The sequence below is a fragment of the Danio aesculapii genome, chromosome 22 (genome assembly GCF_903798145.1).
Source record: "Danio aesculapii chromosome 22, fDanAes4.1, whole genome shotgun sequence".
Classification (NCBI taxonomy): domain Eukaryota; kingdom Metazoa; phylum Chordata; class Actinopteri; order Cypriniformes; family Danionidae; genus Danio; species Danio aesculapii.
This window is the reverse complement of record NC_079456.1, coordinates 24,763,770-24,781,445: the sequence shown is the minus strand read 5'-3', so window position 1 is coordinate 24,781,445 and position 17,676 is coordinate 24,763,770. Positions and strand designations below refer to the sequence as shown.

The window sequence follows — 17,676 nt, the reverse complement described above, 5'->3', positions numbered from 1 at the left end:
TTGAGGAAACAAAGCAATTCGAGCACATTAAAACCCAATAAATGAAGAGGACTCAAACCAACTGAGTACTGTAAAACCCAATAAGTTAAGACAGCTCAAACTGTTTGAGGAAACCGATTGCTACAAGCCATTTGAGTTAAAAACTACTCTACATGAGTACTGTGAACTTACTCCATTTAAGTTGTAGTAATGAGGTATTTAATTAACTCATTGCCTTCAACACTGAGTTCAAAACTCTTTTCAAATGAGTAGAATTAACTTTCAGTATATTTTGAGTTAACTACGCTCATTTCATTTGATAAAGTTGACTGTTGGGTTTTACAGTGTACAGAAACATTTTATATTTGGTTTTACGCCTATGCAAACAACTACCAAGGGTGTGTTCATCATATATTTGTGAATGTACAGCACTGAAACCTGGAAACTGCTGAAAGAAAAGCTCATGCATTTAAAGAGACAAATGATTCATTGTAGATGCCTGTTTACATAAATGCAAATAAATATATAATCTCACCTAGTGCATATTAGTATTTATAATTTTGAGACCATTTAAAATCCATTGGTTTCATTTATATTTAAACATTGAAAAATGCAAAGCATGCTGAATGCGAAATATAAATAAACATTTATTTTCACATAAATTGTTGTGCTGAACATAATTTGTAATGAAAAATGTATTAAAAAAGAGCTGAAAAATACAAGATAAAACCTTGATAGCTTCAGACCTCTATGTATTTTTCACAAATGCATATATCAAACGTAGACATATCCATTAATATAGTATATATAGTAAAACTATTTGGCTATTAATTCACCTAATAAAGTAGAATATTTACACGGTTTCCACACTTTTTTACTTAAAAGTACTCGAATATCAGACATATGGATTTAAGGGTTGGACAGTGTTAAAAACAAACACAGGCCCTTAAAAGTGCTTGAGTTAAATTTGAAATTAAAACTTGTTTATGGTTTTTGTAACAATTGTTCTCAAGTGCCAAAAACAGAATACAGAAACAGAGAAATTCTTAAATTAAAAAACGTACATTTAAATCTTGTACAATAACACTGAAAAATAATTGACATTTTTATCAATATTTCAGAAACCGCATGTGATTATCACCAGTATTTAATTCAACAAATTTAGTTAAAATTCTTTGAACATGACTTTTTAAAATGGTCAATTTTTGAACATTACTCTGACATTTTATTGTAGATTTAAGAAAGTGAAATGTTAAGTACAGTGAGGAATTTTATGGCGCTACATATGCTGGGGTATGAATTACAATGGTGCATGATTTAAATTTAATGATGCTTTTAAAAGTCCTTGAAATACCTTGAATCTGCTGTTAATAAAGGAGTGGGAACCCTGTGTATATATAACATTTCACTGTAGAACTCTAGAGATTAATTCTGAAGCTTCGTACTCTTCTAACCGTTATTCTGTCTCCCATAGTGAGAGCATCTAAAACCCACATAAAACCCTTCATAAATCACTTTATGAAGTCGATACAAATCATACAAGCTGTCCACGATCAGGACTGCACCGGTGACCAAGTGAACCAGGTACAATGCCAACAAGAAGCCACTATAGGGACCAGTCAACGGCAGAGTCAACAGCTACACCCAACCATTGTAATTGGTATGGTACAGGTGTTAATCATTAATGTGGTCTGTAAGACATTCAAGCCACATTGGAGATCTTCGTAGGTCAATATTTGCAGCAAATGATCCTGTAGGTGGTTCGTTTCGTTGAATGCTACTCCATTATCCAAGTCACTGATCAGCCTCCAATACTCTGACTTTTACAGTAAATTTTAAGTGAAATATTAGGTACAGTAAGGAATTTTATGCCACTACACTTGCTAGGGTTTACAATGGTGCTTGATTTAAAATTAATGGTGCGTTAAAAATTGATTGAAAGTCTGTTGTTCATGAAAGAGTGGGAACCCTGTTTATATAACATTTCACTGTAGAAACTCTAGAGATTAATACTGAAGCTTCGTACTCTTCTAACCATTATTCTGTCTCCCATAGTGAGAGTCCCTAAAACCCACATCACTTTATGAAGTCGATACAAAGCATACAAGCTGATCATGATCATGACTGCACCGGTGACCAAGAGAACCAAGTACAACGCCAACATGAAACCACTGTAGGGACCAGTCAAAGGCAGAGTCCACAGGTACACCCAACCGTTGTAGTAATTGTTGTGTACAATTTCCGGTCCGTTATAAAGAACAATTGTTTTGTAGAATGCCGGATCATTGTCATAGTCATTGTCATAGTCATTGCTTTCCTTTATGAAGATATAATCAGATGTTGGAGAAAGTTGAGATGTGGCTGCTGGAACAGGACTTGAAGTTTCAGTCGCTTTCCTGCTTTTAGTCAAAATCAATTGAGGGATTGTTGACATGGTAATTGGTATCGTAAAGGTGTCAGTCATTAATGTTGTCTGTGAGACACTCAATCCACATTGGAGATATTCGTAGGTCAATGTTTGCAGCAAATGATTCTGTAGGTGGTTCGGTTCGTAGCATGCTACTCCATTATCCAAGTCACTGATCATCCTCCAGTTGTCTCGAATCCATTCTACAAAATCCATAATACTACAATCGCACATCCAACGGTTTTCGCTAAGAGTGAGAACCTTTAGCGCTCTTGCGTGAACAAAAACATCTCCTGGGAGAAACCTCAAATGGTTTTGGTTGAGGTTCAGTATTTCTAGTCTTGAATTATTGAGAAAGATTGTAGATGGGAGAGACTCAAACTTGTTCCCATCAAGGGTTAGAATCTGAAGCTTGTTCAGTTTGGAAAAGATCTCCGGATGCAGCTCCTGAAGATTGTTGTATTTGAGGGACAGTTTCTTTAGGTTGGGAAGGCAACAGAAAACGTCTTTTGGTAGCAAGGTCAAGTTGCTGTTTAGGTGTACATTGAGATATTGAAGGTTGGTCGTGTTAGCAAAAAGATTTGACGGCACAGTGACTAGGTTAGTTTCGTAAAGGTACAGTTCTTGGAGCCTCGGCATGTGTCCGATCAGCTGGTCTGGCAGGAAGATCAAGGGGTTCTTGTAGAGGGTGAGCTTGGTTAGGTTGGGTAAGTAGTAGAAACTCTCAGGTGGGATATGATGGAGTTTGTTGTTTGACATCGAGAGGGTGAGCAGGGATGGCATGTGCCAGAAAAGACGCGGGGGAATCTCTCGGATCTGGTTCTTTTGTAGCATTAGTACCAACAGGTTACTTAAATGATCAAAGAAACCACTTTCCAGAAACTCCAGATGGTTGGACGTGAGGACCAGAGTCTGAAGTTTACGAAGGTTGTGGAAAAGAGTCTTCGGGAGATTTCTCAGTTGATTACCAGCCAAGTTTAGATAAATCAGCTTGGTTAAGCTCTGGAAGACGTCAGCATCCAGTTGGGAGATGCGATTCTTGCTCAAATCTAGCTCAGTCATGCTGACCAACCCTTCGAAGAGTTCTGAACTTATAGAAAGTATCTGGTTACCATCCAGCTGCAGTTGCTCCAAGTTCCTCTGCTCAATAAACACCTTAGGTGGAAGAACTGAGAGTGCGTTTGATGACATTTTGATGGACCGAAGCTGTGGAGCACCGTGGAAGGCTTCTGGTTGGATGGTGTCAAGTGTGCTGTGCGTGATCATTACTCGTAGCAGGAGAGAGAGCGGCTGAAAACTTCGATCTTTGAGGACCTTTAAGTTTGTATCGTTCAGCAAGAGTAGGAACGTTTTTGTTGGGTCCAGACCGGGTATGTCGTTGATGTTCCCAATACATTTTGCAGATCCCCTGATGTCACAAACGCACCCACTGGGGCACCAAGAACTGAGGGTGAGCTGAGGCAGAAGCTGAAGGAGTGCAATCCTGAACCACATACTCTCAAACTGGGGAACAAACACAGGTGCATGTCAGAATAAGTGTGTATTTACACAAAGGACACTTTTAAGGGATTTTGGCCATTCATTTTCATGATCATTCTGTTTTGATGGCCTGAAAAAATGAAACTTACAGTTGCAAGATTTTGAAAACTATGCAAAACTATATGTGTGCTAGTATTTGACAACCAAACTAGCAATGGTGGACTGTAGGTATGTACAAGCAAAGACTATAGAATACACAAGACATGTCACTTGTATCTTTTTGAATAGGGAAAAGTGTAACGGTCAACATGGTGAATAAAGCCCCGCCTTCTAGTACAGGAGCCAATCATCAATCACTATATGGTGAATAATGCCCGCCTTCTAATACAGGAGCCAATCATCGATCACTAGATTGGTGATTCTCTGGGGTAGGGGTTCAGAACAGATGTGAGTTTCTGCAGATTTTGTGTGATTTGGATGTTTAGAAATGAAACTAAAGAGACAGTTGTTGTTTAATTTTATTGGTGATTCCTAATATGAAATTAAATCGTAAGCTTGGCGAGCAGTTTTGGAGAGTTTGATGTTTCCCCATTCAGACAGAATGCCCGAGCACTCTGCCCGAGAGGTGTTTCAAAGATGGCCACCAAATAAAATGACTTGCCTTAAAGGGACATTGGTACAGGTACATGGTATTTCTTTATAAAGCAACATTGCCCCCTACTGGTCTGGCATGCATAATGCAGTGTTTTTCTTGTCATTTCTGTGGCTCCATGCAAACAGGAAACATTTGAATGATTTGTTGTCTGTTTGCAAAACTTTTCAAATAGGAAAAGAAAATGTATTTTAAGTTATTTAAGTTTTTGAAAACGAAACCATTATGACCTATGCGTAACTTACAATATTGTAGCATAATGCACTTTATATGTTCAATCTATAGGTGTGTGCAAGTAAAACAACACCTACTGGCCTGGCATGCACAATACATCGTTTTTTGGTGTAATTTTTCACAGCTTCATTGTCTGTATGCAAATCATTTGACAAAGTCAAAGAAAACAATACCATTTTTGAAAACAATACCATTATAGCCGATGTCTAAACTACAAAAACGGAATTTAGCATCATCATGCTCATCATACTTGTTCAGTCTATAGGCATGTGTAAAATTATTACACCAAAATGTACCCCAAAACTAATATATTTACAAAGCCCAGTGTCTTCATTATTCAGCCGTTCAATAAATTACAGCAAATTCACATGCAATAAAATGATTATTCTGGTATTCTAAAAAACTGGTCATGTTCTAAACAAAACCATTCGTATTAGTCATGATTTTCACCTTTTTATTTTATTTTATTTTTTTGTCTATACAACACAAGAAATGAGGTCCGAAATGACATCGAACACAACTGACTTTTGTTGTATGGACAAAAAGTAGTTTTAAAAAAGTTATATATTTTAAAAACATCTGTTTTTGCATTCCACAGGAGTACAGGTTTGGAAAAAAAAAACACAAGTGCAAAATTTTAAACTTCTTTTAAGTACCCAAAACAAGAAAACAAATAAATGAATTAATAGTTATGTTAAACTTACCTCTCACAAGTATTGAAGACTGTGTGGGTGAAACGGATGTGTTCTGCTTTTAATAAGCAGACTTTCGAAATAACTTTTCCCTTTCTACGCTTATCATACTCTGCAGAGCAGCCCACAAGAGATCCTGCATCCGTCATGAGGAGTTTTTAAGACATTTGCTTGTTGAATCCCAGAAAATTCTGTATGCAACTCATAGTGATGTTGCTTATTTTTATTATGTTATCAGTATTTTACTCATATTTATGTGTAGGTCATTATTAAAATCTTATAGAAAAAAAGTTTCCAAACTTCCAAATATTTTCTATTCTAAGGAAATTCATTTAGAAGACACTTACAGGAAATAATGCTTGCAAACTAGTTTATCTGGACATTATTTTGTCTATATAATACAGTTGAATGCTTGATTCTGATTGGCTGATGAACATTCTAAGGAGTGCAGTAGTTACTTACAGATAAACGCACAACTAAAGTAGATCCAGGCAGATTTTGAACATATTACTTATATAATAATTCAATAGCCTTATATAATAATTCTTATATAATAATTCAATTTTTCTTTAAATACTCCTTTTTAAATATACAGTTGAAGTCAGAATTATTAGTCCCCCTTTGAATTATTTTTTCAATATTTCCCAAAATGATGTTTAACAGAGCAAGGAAATTTTCACAGTATGCCTGATAATATTTTTTCTTCTGCAGAAAGTCTTATTTGTTTTATTTCGGCTAGAATAAAAGAAGTTTAGAAGAATAAAAGAAACATTTTAAGGTCAAAATTATTAGCCACTTTAATCTATATTTGTTTTCAATACTCTACAGAACAAACCATCGTTATACAATAACTTGCCTTATTACCCTAACCTGCTTAGTTAACCTAATAAACCTAGTTAAGCCTTTAAATGTCACTTTAAGCTGTATAGAAGTGTCTTGAGAAATATTGTCAAATATTATTTACTGTCATATGTACGCTTAAAATCATAACAATGTTTTGTTTTTTAATGGAGATTTTTTTCTCATTGCCGGTGTTCTGTCGATTTGTCCTACCTTGTCATATTGTCCTACCTCCCATTCAAAAAGTAGGTAGTACATTTTGATGAGGTTATATGCTCCCTATCAGATTTTGCTACCAGTGTAAATTTTAGAGTAGTGTGATATGAAGCTGTAATATCACCTTAACCTACCTAAATCCCTAACCCCAGTCTCAGAACCATTCAAATACAGTGTTTAATCTGATGGGTAGGATAAAATGCCAGGACACCGGCTCTGACTTGCATATTATAAATCATCAAGGGCCATAGTTTTAGTTAAAATCATATGTAATGTTATAACGAATAATAAAAAAAATATGTCTTAAATGACTTGAAGATGAACAAATTAACAGCAAATTTTCATTTTTGAGTGAGAGAAAAATGTCCTGTTTGGACAGTTCAAAGACTTAACACAAGAGGGAGACAAGAGCTCTTGAAATAAACACTGTTTATCGCTCAAGGCAGCTTGCAGGTACTTTAAATGAAAGATTTTTTAATAGCAAATATCTTTCATAATGCAACGAATGAGTAAAATCTGTCATTTTTCTTTTATATTTTATTGACATGACATTTAAATAAAATACATTTTTCATATAAGAGTACAGTCGTGAGTACATTATTACTATCATGATTATCATGACATGTTATGAATGCATATTGTTCGATATGTAAAAAGGTTCTGCTTGCTTGACACATCTTAAGGCATTTAATGATTTTGCAGACTTTTCCTTCTCCTCGCTCTTCACTTGAAGATCCTCAAACACAGTATTTCCAGAAACAGGCTACAAAGAAAATGGAAGAAATGAAAGATGGCACTTTCATTCACTGTATTGAAGATATATATCTGTAAAACTCACCGTCATCTCGTTTGCTGGTCATCGATCTCCTGTTATCTATCGCATTTGACACCAGTTTTCTTTCAAGATTGAGCTCCTTTTGAAGCTGAAACAAGTTTTTGACAATCAGAACAGTTGATTTTGCTTTATCATGTTTATATATGTTTATTTTAACAGGTGATATTTTGTTAAAAAAAACAACATGTTTATTATACAAATTTTTATTTAAAAAAAATATTTTTTGTGTATAATAAATAATTTATAAATATATTTCTTTATTTATTTTTACCTCCTGCAGTTCTGTGATTTCTCTGGCCAACTCCAGTCCTGCAGTTTATGAGCAACATGTAGGGTAAGTACAAAGATTTGTCTATGTTTTTTTCAAGCAGCTTTGTTTAAATGAAGTCTTAAAATGTATTTTCATTCTCTAACAATTTACTCAATATGAGTGTGTTTTTTTTTTTTTTTTTTTTTTTTTTTTTTTTTTTTTTTTTTTGTATTTGCTTTGTGTTCTTGTCTGTTAATTTAGTACAGCATTAATAAGCAAGTTAATTAAAATATACTCTTTAAATAAACTTTGATTTGAAGATTTTAGATTATAAAGTGAATTAGAAATAAATTATCGATGCAAATGGGTCACAAAAGAAAATGTAACAAGTTTTGAGTCTAATAATGATGTTTTTTTCCCACATTAGAATGTCTCCTGTTTAGCTTGATTTTCTGAGCAAAAAAATGAATAAATAAACAAGTAATCAATTGTATTAATTAATTCTATAGTTTCACTATTCTTAAAATCACCCAGCTTTACCCATTTGTCAGGAAGATTTTCACTTTTTTTAATATATAATATTTAGTATGATTTCACAATTCTTTTTTTATATTTCATAGAAGTACATGTAAAAAATAGGAAATTGTTTCATTTTTACATTAGTGTTATGCTGAATCATAGTTTCACTTATATTTTAACATTTTATGTTTTACAAAACACATTAAAGCATACACTTTTACAGCATGTAATATACTATATGAGTGTACATTTGAATTAATTCAATTTGATACAAGAAAAAAAGAAACAGCACATCTCGTCTTTGTTCCCACATAGATGTACCAGTGCAATGCACAAAAGTAAAATACTGATTTACCTAAAACATCCTTTTCTTGAACAGGCATGACATTTTTCCGCAGCAAAAAGGCCAAAATTGGACTCTGTATATCTGAATCATCCTTCGACTGGAAAACCTGGTTGACTGCAAAAAAAAAAGAAGAAAAAATTTCATTCTTATTTCATTCGGATTTCATTATAATCTCAAAAAAGGCTTGGTTTAAATTAATTTTTGGTTCAAATATAAAAAAGGGTTGGTTTAACTTAATATTCGCTTCAAATAGCCTATAACTAGGTTGGTTAAACTTACATTTTGGTTCAAATACAAAAAAAACTGTTGGTTTAACTTAAATTTACATTCAAATATAAAAAGGTTGGTTTAATTAGATTTTTGGTTCAAATATAAAAAAAGGGTTTAGTTTAACTGAATATTTGGTTCAAATAGCCTATAAATGGCTTGGTTTAAATAAATTTTGGTTCAAATATAAAAAAACTGTTGGTTTAACTTAATTTTACATTCAAATATAAAAAAGGGTTGGTTTAACTGAGATTTTGGTTCAAGTAACCTATGAAAAATGGGTTGGTTTACCCATATCTTTGAATTAAATATAAAAAAGTGGTTGGTTTAGCTTAATTTTTAATTCAAATAGCCTATAAAAAGGGGTTGGTTTAACTTAATTTTTAATTCAAATAGCCTATAAAAAGTGGTTGGTTTAGCTTAATTTTTGATTCAAATATAAAAAGTGGCTGGTTTAACTTAATTTTTTCAAATAGCTTATATAAAAGGGTTGGTTTAACTGAATTTTTGGTTCAAATAAAAATGGGTAGGTTTAACTTAATTTTAGATTCAAATAACCTACACTGAAAAAAATTATTCAAAGATGATGATTATTCCTTGGATTTACTCATTTTTTTCAAGTTAAGTGGTCGTAAACAATTTTAGGGCTAAATTTAAATAAACAAGTTAAGTTTAACATCACTAAATTTAAATTGTTTGTTTAAATTTAACAATTTTGCAGACATATATTTTTTCAGTGTATGAAAAAGGAGTAGTTTAACTTAAATTTAGGTTCAAATAACCTATAAAAATTGGTTGGTTTAACTAAATCTTTGGTTCAAATATAAAAAAGGGTTGCTTTAACTTAATTTTTGGTTCAAACTCATATCAACAAAAAGCAAAAATAATCCAACAATTGTGTTTGTCAATATTTATCCCAAAAGCAACTCACCATTTTTTTGTGTATGAACAAATGGACTCACCTGGACTCTCGAGGCTTCTTGTATGAATGCTGAAAGCACCGACGAGAAGTAAAAAAGAGATTCGAAGAAGAACGCTCGAAGTTGTTCTGTCCATTGCACTTGTAAAATGTTGGGTTTCGCTCCTTCCTGACCAAAATCTCTTCTGCCGGACGCTCACCCGCCCGGGACCCTTTTAATCAGCCGTTGCAGACGTGTGAATGTGTCACGGCTGTAAATCAAGAGTGTGACGGAGTTGGTGGTGCGTCTGAAAGCGTGTGTTTGACAGGCCGGACTGATGTTCTGATGGGCTTTCAGGGCCAATGACTGTAATCAATCAGAGGCCTCTTCAATACTGTCGAAATCATTCATCTCTTTTCATTTCGCTAAAAGTGTGCAGTGTCTGGAATACAAGAACCATATGGATGGTATGATATAGCATGTCGTTCTGTAAATGTGCTGACTTTCGCAATTTGAGAAATTGGATTAAGATTTTAGATATATTGCATGGCTGACAAGTATGATGCAGGCTATTTAAATAATATGTAATGCTCTTTTTTCAGATTTCACACTCCTATTATTATTAATAACATCATAGTAATAAAAAGGAGGACCAATAAAATAATGTAAGCTAATATTTCATGGTAAATATTACACTGTAGGCAGTATTTAAGCATTTGTAATTACATGCTTTATTTCTAATACATATAAAATATTGAATAATTTATTTTCAGAGTTACTTTATTTTAAGCAGTTTAGCTCTGTTTATCTCTATGATTCATAGTAATTACAAATCAATTGCAGTATTACTATATATATATATATATATATATATATATATATATATATATATATATATATATATATATATATATATATTTATATATATATATATATATATATATATATATATATATATATATATATATATATATATATATATATATATATATATATATATATATATATATATATATATATATATATATATATTAGGGATGCTCCGATCAGGATTTTTGCAGCTGAAACCAAGAACTGATTCCTTGTCATGGTGATTGGCTGATACAGAGTACCGATTCTGATGCTTCAAGCTTTATAATGCATAAAGCACATTTTCCCCTCTAAGTATGATACTTTAGTGAAGATCTCATCTTACCTAAGAGAATAAATAAAGAATGTTGCATATAATCCCCTAAACATGTCTCTTATATCCATTTAGTGTGGACATGTCTTGGTCAGAAGTAGCTTTACAGAAAACAGGCGAAACAAATAAAAACACTGGTAAGAAAAATGAGTAAGAAAGCAATTTAGAAACATTGCAAATGATGGAAGAAGAATTCATCAAGTTTCAATGAAGAAAAAGTTTGGAGCGCATGTTTGATGCATAAGACGATAAAATGCACACCTATGAATACATATTTGTTTATTGCAATGAGTACGGTATATTACAAAAAGGTATTTTATTAAATATTCAAGTTTTAAAAAAGAAATTTAACCTGAAACAAATGTAATTTTCAGCCAGGTTTTAGTTAACTTGCAATATTGTCAAAAAAAACAGAACGCATCTTCATATATATATATATATATATATATATATATATATATATATATATATATATATATATACTGCACATACTGCAGGTTACTGCAGACACTGTGTGTTTTAGTGATCTTTGGCATAATAATTACAAAATGCTAAAAAACTATATAATTTATTTTAATGATGATGAATACTTTGAAAGTGAGGTATATATCATAATAAGCAATAAACATTTTGTTTTCAAATCATATGTATTTGTTTGTAAAATCAGTGACATTTAAATATCAGTTTCATAGTGTGTTTGAAAATAATAAATACACTTAGTCTAATATTTTAAATAAAAATGATAAAGTTATTTTTAATAATAATATATATTTTGGCGTCACAGTGGTGCAGTGGGTAGCACGATCGTCTCACAGCTAGGAAGTCGCTGGTTCGAGCCTCAGCTGGGTCAGTTGGCATTTCTGTGTGACGTTTGCATGTTCTCCCCGTGGTTGCAAGGGTTTCCTCCAGGAGCTCCGGTTTCCTCCCACAATCCAAAGACAAGCGCTATAGGTGAACTGGGTAAGCTAAAATTGCCCGTAGTTAAATTTGGCCCTGATTAATAAAGGGACTAAGCCGAAAAGAAAATGAATGATTATATATTTTAATATATTTTAGTGTTTAATATTTTTAACATAAATGTCATATTTGTTTCTTTCTACATTTTAATGTTATTCTAATTAAACTAAGTCTAATCAGGTTTCACTTTTTAAAAACAATTTTAAGAAACAAGGTATGCCATTAAATATTTTCCGCTTGATTAAAATCTCAAATTGCATTAAAAAATGTTGAAAAAAATCTAATTTAAGATTCAATTGATATTTAATTTTATTTTCTATTTGTGATTTCAGCTTTTGCCTGTAAATCAATGACATGATAATAATTCTGAATAACATTTCTTTAAATTGCATTAAAATAATGACATATTTATATTTAAACAATTTTATGGTACTATATTTACCATATTTTGTTATTTTAACGATTATTTTCCCATAATTTATATTAAAAATACCTTTAAACATGTAGATTCATGTAAAAAACAAGCTTTTTTAAGCAAGTTTGTTGTTGTTGTTGTTTTTGATATCGTCATATATTAGAAATATTTTAAATTCTTTTCATTTTTCTTTTAATTCTTTCTTTTTTTAAATGATTTAATGCACTTTTATAATTTTCAAATTGAGTAATCGCATTTTCCCCCAAAGCCACATTAACATCAGTGTCAATTTAAGAAATTAGTAATCTCAGATTGTTTAGACTGCCCTTAATTGACCATTTAATAACCGCAAACCATATCGGATTTTTTAAAAATATTGCCAACCCACATGTTTCACTCGGTCTGACTGATAGGATTGTTTGTTGACTGAAACTGCGCAGGTTCAGTGGGTGTGTTACGTTTGTTTGCTCGCGTGCGCGCGCTTCTCTGCGTGCTAGAAGGTGAGCGCGCGCGTGCATTGCATGTCCCGCCCTGCCATCCGTAGCAAACACACACATTGCTCGGCTTTTCCTCAGTGGATTGTGTATGTGTGTGTTTGTGTGCGCTCGTAATTTTCATCTGCTCTGGGTACAGAGGGAGGGACAGACAGAAACCTCGGCTGGCGACAGAAACCAATCAGAGCGACACGAAGCCATCGATCGGGATTTATTTATCTGACGGAAAGCGCCATCAGTCTGTCAAACAATAACCTTCAGAAACCCCAGAGAAACATTAAGATGGCTGATTTTAGTATTGATCAGAAAAACCTGCCTGGCGTAAAAGAGGGTGAGTGGAGAAGAAGATGAAGATGATGGTGCGCGTGCATTGTGTGTTTCTGCGTTAAAATAAACGGGCGACTGGCACGCGCAGCGAGAAACGCGTTTAAAAGAGACGAGCGCGAGCCTGACAATTCCTGTCAGATGACTTAAAACTGTCTTAAAGGTTTGATATGAATCACATATGGTGAATTATACTGATTATTTTGGTTGGTCGTGAGTAAAGGCGCATAGAAAGTCAAACAGTCATTGAATATTAGCTGCACTGGTTCGCCAGAAACGACGCCAATGATACATTGGATATAGGACTTCTGTCGCTTTCTCTTTCGGTGTGTTTTGCTTCATATGTCGTGTAATGGATGTCATATGATGGCTAGCATTAGCTGTAGGTGTTGTAGTGTGTATTGGCGGTTAAGCAGTGTGAATGTTGGCACGTGTTGTCAGATTGGAGCAGATTCAGCATGAAATCTTCTGCATACTGAGGATGACTGTGGTGCAACACAAGCTGTTGGTGGCTAATCATGTTGTTAAGAGAAAAGCTAGCTTTGCACTATTTCAACCCAGTCATTTTAACCATATTTGATGCTTAGGGTGAATTGGTGTGGTAGTATTTACAAACACGTCATTTCTTGGGCAATATCCATTGTGGTGCTTTATTGCCTGAAGTAGATGTTGTTCATAATCAGGTTAAGTAGTTCTGGCTAATCATTATGATGTTTAACGTCATAAATGCTGTCAAGAAGGTTGAGACCTCATTTGTGAGACAGGTCCAATACACAATAGTTTTGAACAAACAAGTTTTCATTCAGATTCAGTCATTAGTTTGAAAATTGAAATGTAAAATTAGGCCATTTCAAGCTAATTGGGAACTAAGTGTTTCTTGCTCTTCATTTAGTAGCAATATTTTTATTTGAGGAAAGTTTATATATGTCTAAATATATGTATGTATATATATATGTATGTATATATATATATATATATATATATATATATATATATATATATATATATATATATATATATATATATATATATTAAACAGACAGTGACATATTAACACATGAGCATACAACATGACGTCTACATAAACGCTAGAAATATTGATCCTTGTCTCGTGTTTGATTTTATTTATTTTTTTCTTCTCCAAAAAGTTATAAGCCACAAAAACTGGGTACTTCAGTCCCCTCTAACAAGCACTCATCAATGTGGGTATTGTTTGATTTTGCTGTCTTCAGTAGTTTGTTGTTGTTTCGTTTCATCTTTAGGCTATGAAATAGTGGCACAATTCAGTGTTGAAGCTTTAACAAACTAGTTTAGACTCTAGTGGTGCTTACACAATTCAGACTTCATGTCTACACTGTACATGCAGATACGGAATTAGGAGTTGTGTGTGTTCTGACGATGAACATTTCCTTTGCACGCTACATGGAAACTCCTACATACACTCATCCCTGGTTTCACAAACAAGTTTTGAAGGCAAAATTCTGTTATCAATTACTCGCCCATTACTCGTCTTAAACATTTATGAGTTATTTTGTAGAATTCTGAAACTTGTCACCATTGACTTTCTTAATGTTTGTTTTTCCTACTGCGCAATTCAATGGTTAGAGGTTTTCTTCAAAATACATTCTTTTGAGGTTGACACAATAAACAAACTCTTAACGGTTCGAAACCACTTAAGGGTGAGCAAATAATGAGTAAATCTTAATTTTTGAATGAACTATAGCTTTAAGCCTGGACACAGACAAGTATTGGCTGTTTTGACTGGGAAAAATATATCAGTAGCTTTGTTTTATCTTAAGATGTGCAGCAGTAATGATTTTTCTAAGGTGCAAGTAAAAATTTCTTAAATGTCCCAACTGAACCATGGCCTAATTTTGGCATAGTCTAACCTATGTTTAGGTAACCCTGCCCTAAACCATACCTGGTGCTTAAGACAGGGGGTACAGGAAAAATCGTCAACTTTTTTTTAGTTTTTAAATAATAAAAATGTTTATGTCCTATGTTAACCGATATGAAGTTGCCTAGTTTGGTAGAATACATCTATATATTAGATATCTGCTGACCAATTAATACTGCCATCTAATATTAACTTAACAATGTAATTTCATAATTTCACAGTCAAAAATAAAATGAAACAAACAAACAAAAAAATGCATAATAGTTACAGGACATCTATTTGCTTAAATATGTAAATATTTCAGTTATTAGTTATATATAGAATTATTATAAATGTGAGTATGCTACTGCAGGCTTTATTTAATATAAAAATAATTATTATTTTAATGATGCATAATAATAGCAAAGTGCTAAAAGAAATGTTGTGATTCATAATAAATACATTGACATATATATCTGAGATTAACATTTTAATTTCCTAATTTACTGACAAAAATAAAATTAATGAAAAAAGTTAAACTAACATCTTAAACTCTCATCTGTGGTCTTCCATTGGTCATGCATTTGTGCTTGTATATCTGGCAGTCATTTAGCCCACGACATGTGCTCATTCACGTTTATTTTTTTAATTTAATGTGACTTTGAGAGAAGTCAAATTTGCAAATGTGGTTTCAACAAGCAGATGCATTTACACCTGTCCAGTTTCGTCTGGAAACCACTTCCTTAAGTGGTCTGAGAGATTGAATTTATATCCATTTCGAATGCGTTTCAGAGGCTATTTACATATTAAGCCGAATAGCTAAACAGCCCCTTAATTAGCAGTAAATTTAAGAAAAAAAGTCATCGCTAATTGTGATTGTTGTCAATATAAGTGTTAATTTACCTTTATTTCCATTTATTGTATTATCAGTGCATATTGTGGAGTGAATACTTTAAAATGTAACAGTTTTTGTGGTATTTCCTATTGTCTTTATTTAACCCATGATTTACTTGTTCCAAACCGGTTTGACGTTTTCTTTGTTCTGTAGAATACAAAAGAAGATGTTTTGGAGAATGCTGGAAACCTGTAACCATTGACTTCAATAGTATTTGTTTTCCTACCATGGAAGTCAATGGTTACAGGTTTTCAGCTTTTAATAAATATCTTGTTAGTGTTTAAGAGAATAAAGAAACTTCTGAATGTGTAGAACGACTTGAGTGTGTGTAAATGGTGAGTACATTTTTGGGGCCTGTACTATCTCTTCAAAGCTAGATCAGAATGTTTTCGTCTTTATAACAGGATGAAGACAAACAACATACCGCGTTTCTCACTCTCTCACAGGTTTCTGTTTGTCTTTCCTTGAAGAATGTCCTTGTGGTTTTCTGTTCTCAGTTGTGTTGTGCGTGTGGATTCAGCATTTTGTTGTTGTGCTTTTCTCCGTTCATGCAGGCAGCATTGAGGATGTTTGTCTGGAAATGTGCAGGCTTAAAAAATGTGCAGTATTTGCTGCCTTGCATAGACCTCTTGGGATGCGTTCAGTGCTGGTTTTTGTGTTTGCTTTGGAGAGTTTTGAGCTTTTCCTTGTGTAGGCTTGCCAGTTGCCGCTCAGATGGTGTTTATTAATGCCTGGAGTATCGTCATCCCAAATGAATCAGACGTTTTAATTGATGTCATATTGTTTTTGTCACTGCAGGCTGTATTTATTGTATGCTCATTTGTATGTGACATTGTGTGTCTGCCTACAACACACAGTTAATATAAAAAATAGAAGCGTCTGTTTATATAGTTTAGTTTTACATTTCAGTTTTGGGGTGTAGATCTTTATGACAGACATTTTGAGTAAAGATTCAAGGTATACCACGGTTTGGAAAAGTCTAGGTTTTAAAACCACCAACATTTTCTGCTTTACAATTGCTAAGGTATATGTAAGATTTTTTTTACATTTATTTATTTATTTTTTAGGACAACAGTATCTCCAGCAGAAAAAAAAAATATCCAAAGATGCCGTTTTAAATTGTGTAGAAATCAGTGTTTTTGAAACTAATGAAACCAGCAGAAGTCAATGATTCGATGAAAAAATCATCATGTTTTGTTTCGAATGTCATTATCGTTGCCGTATAGTAATAGTGGCTAATTGCAATATTTGGTGACTAGGCATGTGCCGGTATCACATTTTCATGCTACGATTAATTGATTGAGCTTTTATCACGGTATACGGTATTATCACGATATTGTAATTTTACTAGAGAAACAGGTAAAAAAAAACACAAACTTCAGTTTCGTCAACTTAGTAACTTTAATAACTTTTTAATTAACTAAAAGTACTTCAAACATTTAAATACAAATAAATATAAATAAAACAATACACAATATAAAAGTAAACTTGAGCAATTATATCAAAGTGAATGTGCAAAGGGAAACCGTCTTCGATCAGCAATCCCTCTGCATTTTTTTTGGAACCCAAAATATTTCCAAACCTCTGACTTTACCCTTTTTGAAGGGGGATAAATTGTCGGCAGCGTTTCTCCTTCCGCCATGCTTCTTCTTCGTGTGAGGATTATAGTGCGGTGGCAGCGGCGGCGCTTCTACATGTGGGGATTGTTTACATCAGAGTGCGCATCAGTTCTGCGCAGCATATACGCAGTGTTTCTTCAAGCGGTGGATGGAAAATAAGCTAAGGCGCGTCCTAAGAATATAAATTCGGATCTATTATTTTTCACGGTATTTTGAAGTGCCCGCGATAACAATATTGTGCATATTCATTACCGTGATTTATCGCATTACCGAATACCGGCACAAGCCTATTGGTGAC

At 33.2% G+C, this 17,676-nt stretch overlaps 3 protein-coding genes across 4 annotated transcripts in view; 1 reads left to right on the top strand and 2 right to left on the bottom strand.

The window, feature by feature from the left end:
* Window positions 1-1,378: 1,378 nt before the first annotated feature.
* LOC130216340 (platelet glycoprotein V) lies at window positions 1,379-3,880 on the bottom strand. Its single transcript, XM_056448227.1, has one exon. The coding sequence runs from the start codon at window positions 3,878-3,880 to the stop codon at window positions 1,979-1,981; it is 1,902 nt and encodes a 633-aa protein (XP_056304202.1). The 3' UTR covers window positions 1,379-1,978.
* Window positions 3,881-7,060: 3,180 nt separating this feature from the next.
* On the bottom strand, window positions 7,061-9,803 carry uts2d (urotensin 2 domain containing). The gene is made up of 5 exons (XM_056448549.1): window positions 9,679-9,803; window positions 8,459-8,563; window positions 7,606-7,643; window positions 7,338-7,422; window positions 7,061-7,262 (listed from the first exon to the last, which is right to left on the bottom strand). Exons 1-5 carry the CDS (start codon window positions 9,770-9,772, stop codon window positions 7,237-7,239), a joined length of 348 nt encoding a protein of 115 aa, XP_056304524.1. The 5' UTR covers window positions 9,773-9,803; the 3' UTR covers window positions 7,061-7,236.
* Window positions 9,804-12,707: 2,904 nt separating this feature from the next.
* ccdc50a (coiled-coil domain containing 50a) overlaps window positions 12,708-17,676 on the top strand; it is a 44,702-nt gene continuing 39,733 nt past the window's right edge. For both annotated transcript variants that reach the window (XM_056447765.1, XM_056447764.1), the window contains exon 1: window positions 12,708-12,995. In XM_056447765.1, the coding sequence (XP_056303740.1) occupies window positions 12,947-12,995 (49 nt within the window). In that variant the 5' untranslated portion in view covers window positions 12,708-12,946. The remainder of the gene's footprint in view (window positions 12,996-17,676) is intronic.

What these genes read in the sequence shown, in the direction of transcription:
- LOC130216340 (XM_056448227.1), bottom strand. Translation starts at nt 3,880, where the DNA reads ATGTGGTTCAGGATTGCACTCCTTCAGCTTCTGCCTCAGCTCACCCTC.
- uts2d (XM_056448549.1), bottom strand. Translation starts at nt 9,772, where the DNA reads ATGGACAGAACAACTTCGAGCGTTCTTCTTCGAATCTCTTTTTTACTT. An exon ending in AAGAAGCCTCGAGAGTCCAG is followed by an intron (nt 8,564 to 9,678) that starts GTGAGTCCATTT and finishes TTTTTTTTGCAG; the next exon opens with TCAACCAGGTTTTCCAGTCG. An exon ending in GACCAGCAAACGAGATGACG is followed by an intron (nt 7,263 to 7,337) that starts GTGAGTTTTACA and finishes TTTTCTTTGTAG; the next exon opens with CCTGTTTCTGGAAATACTGT.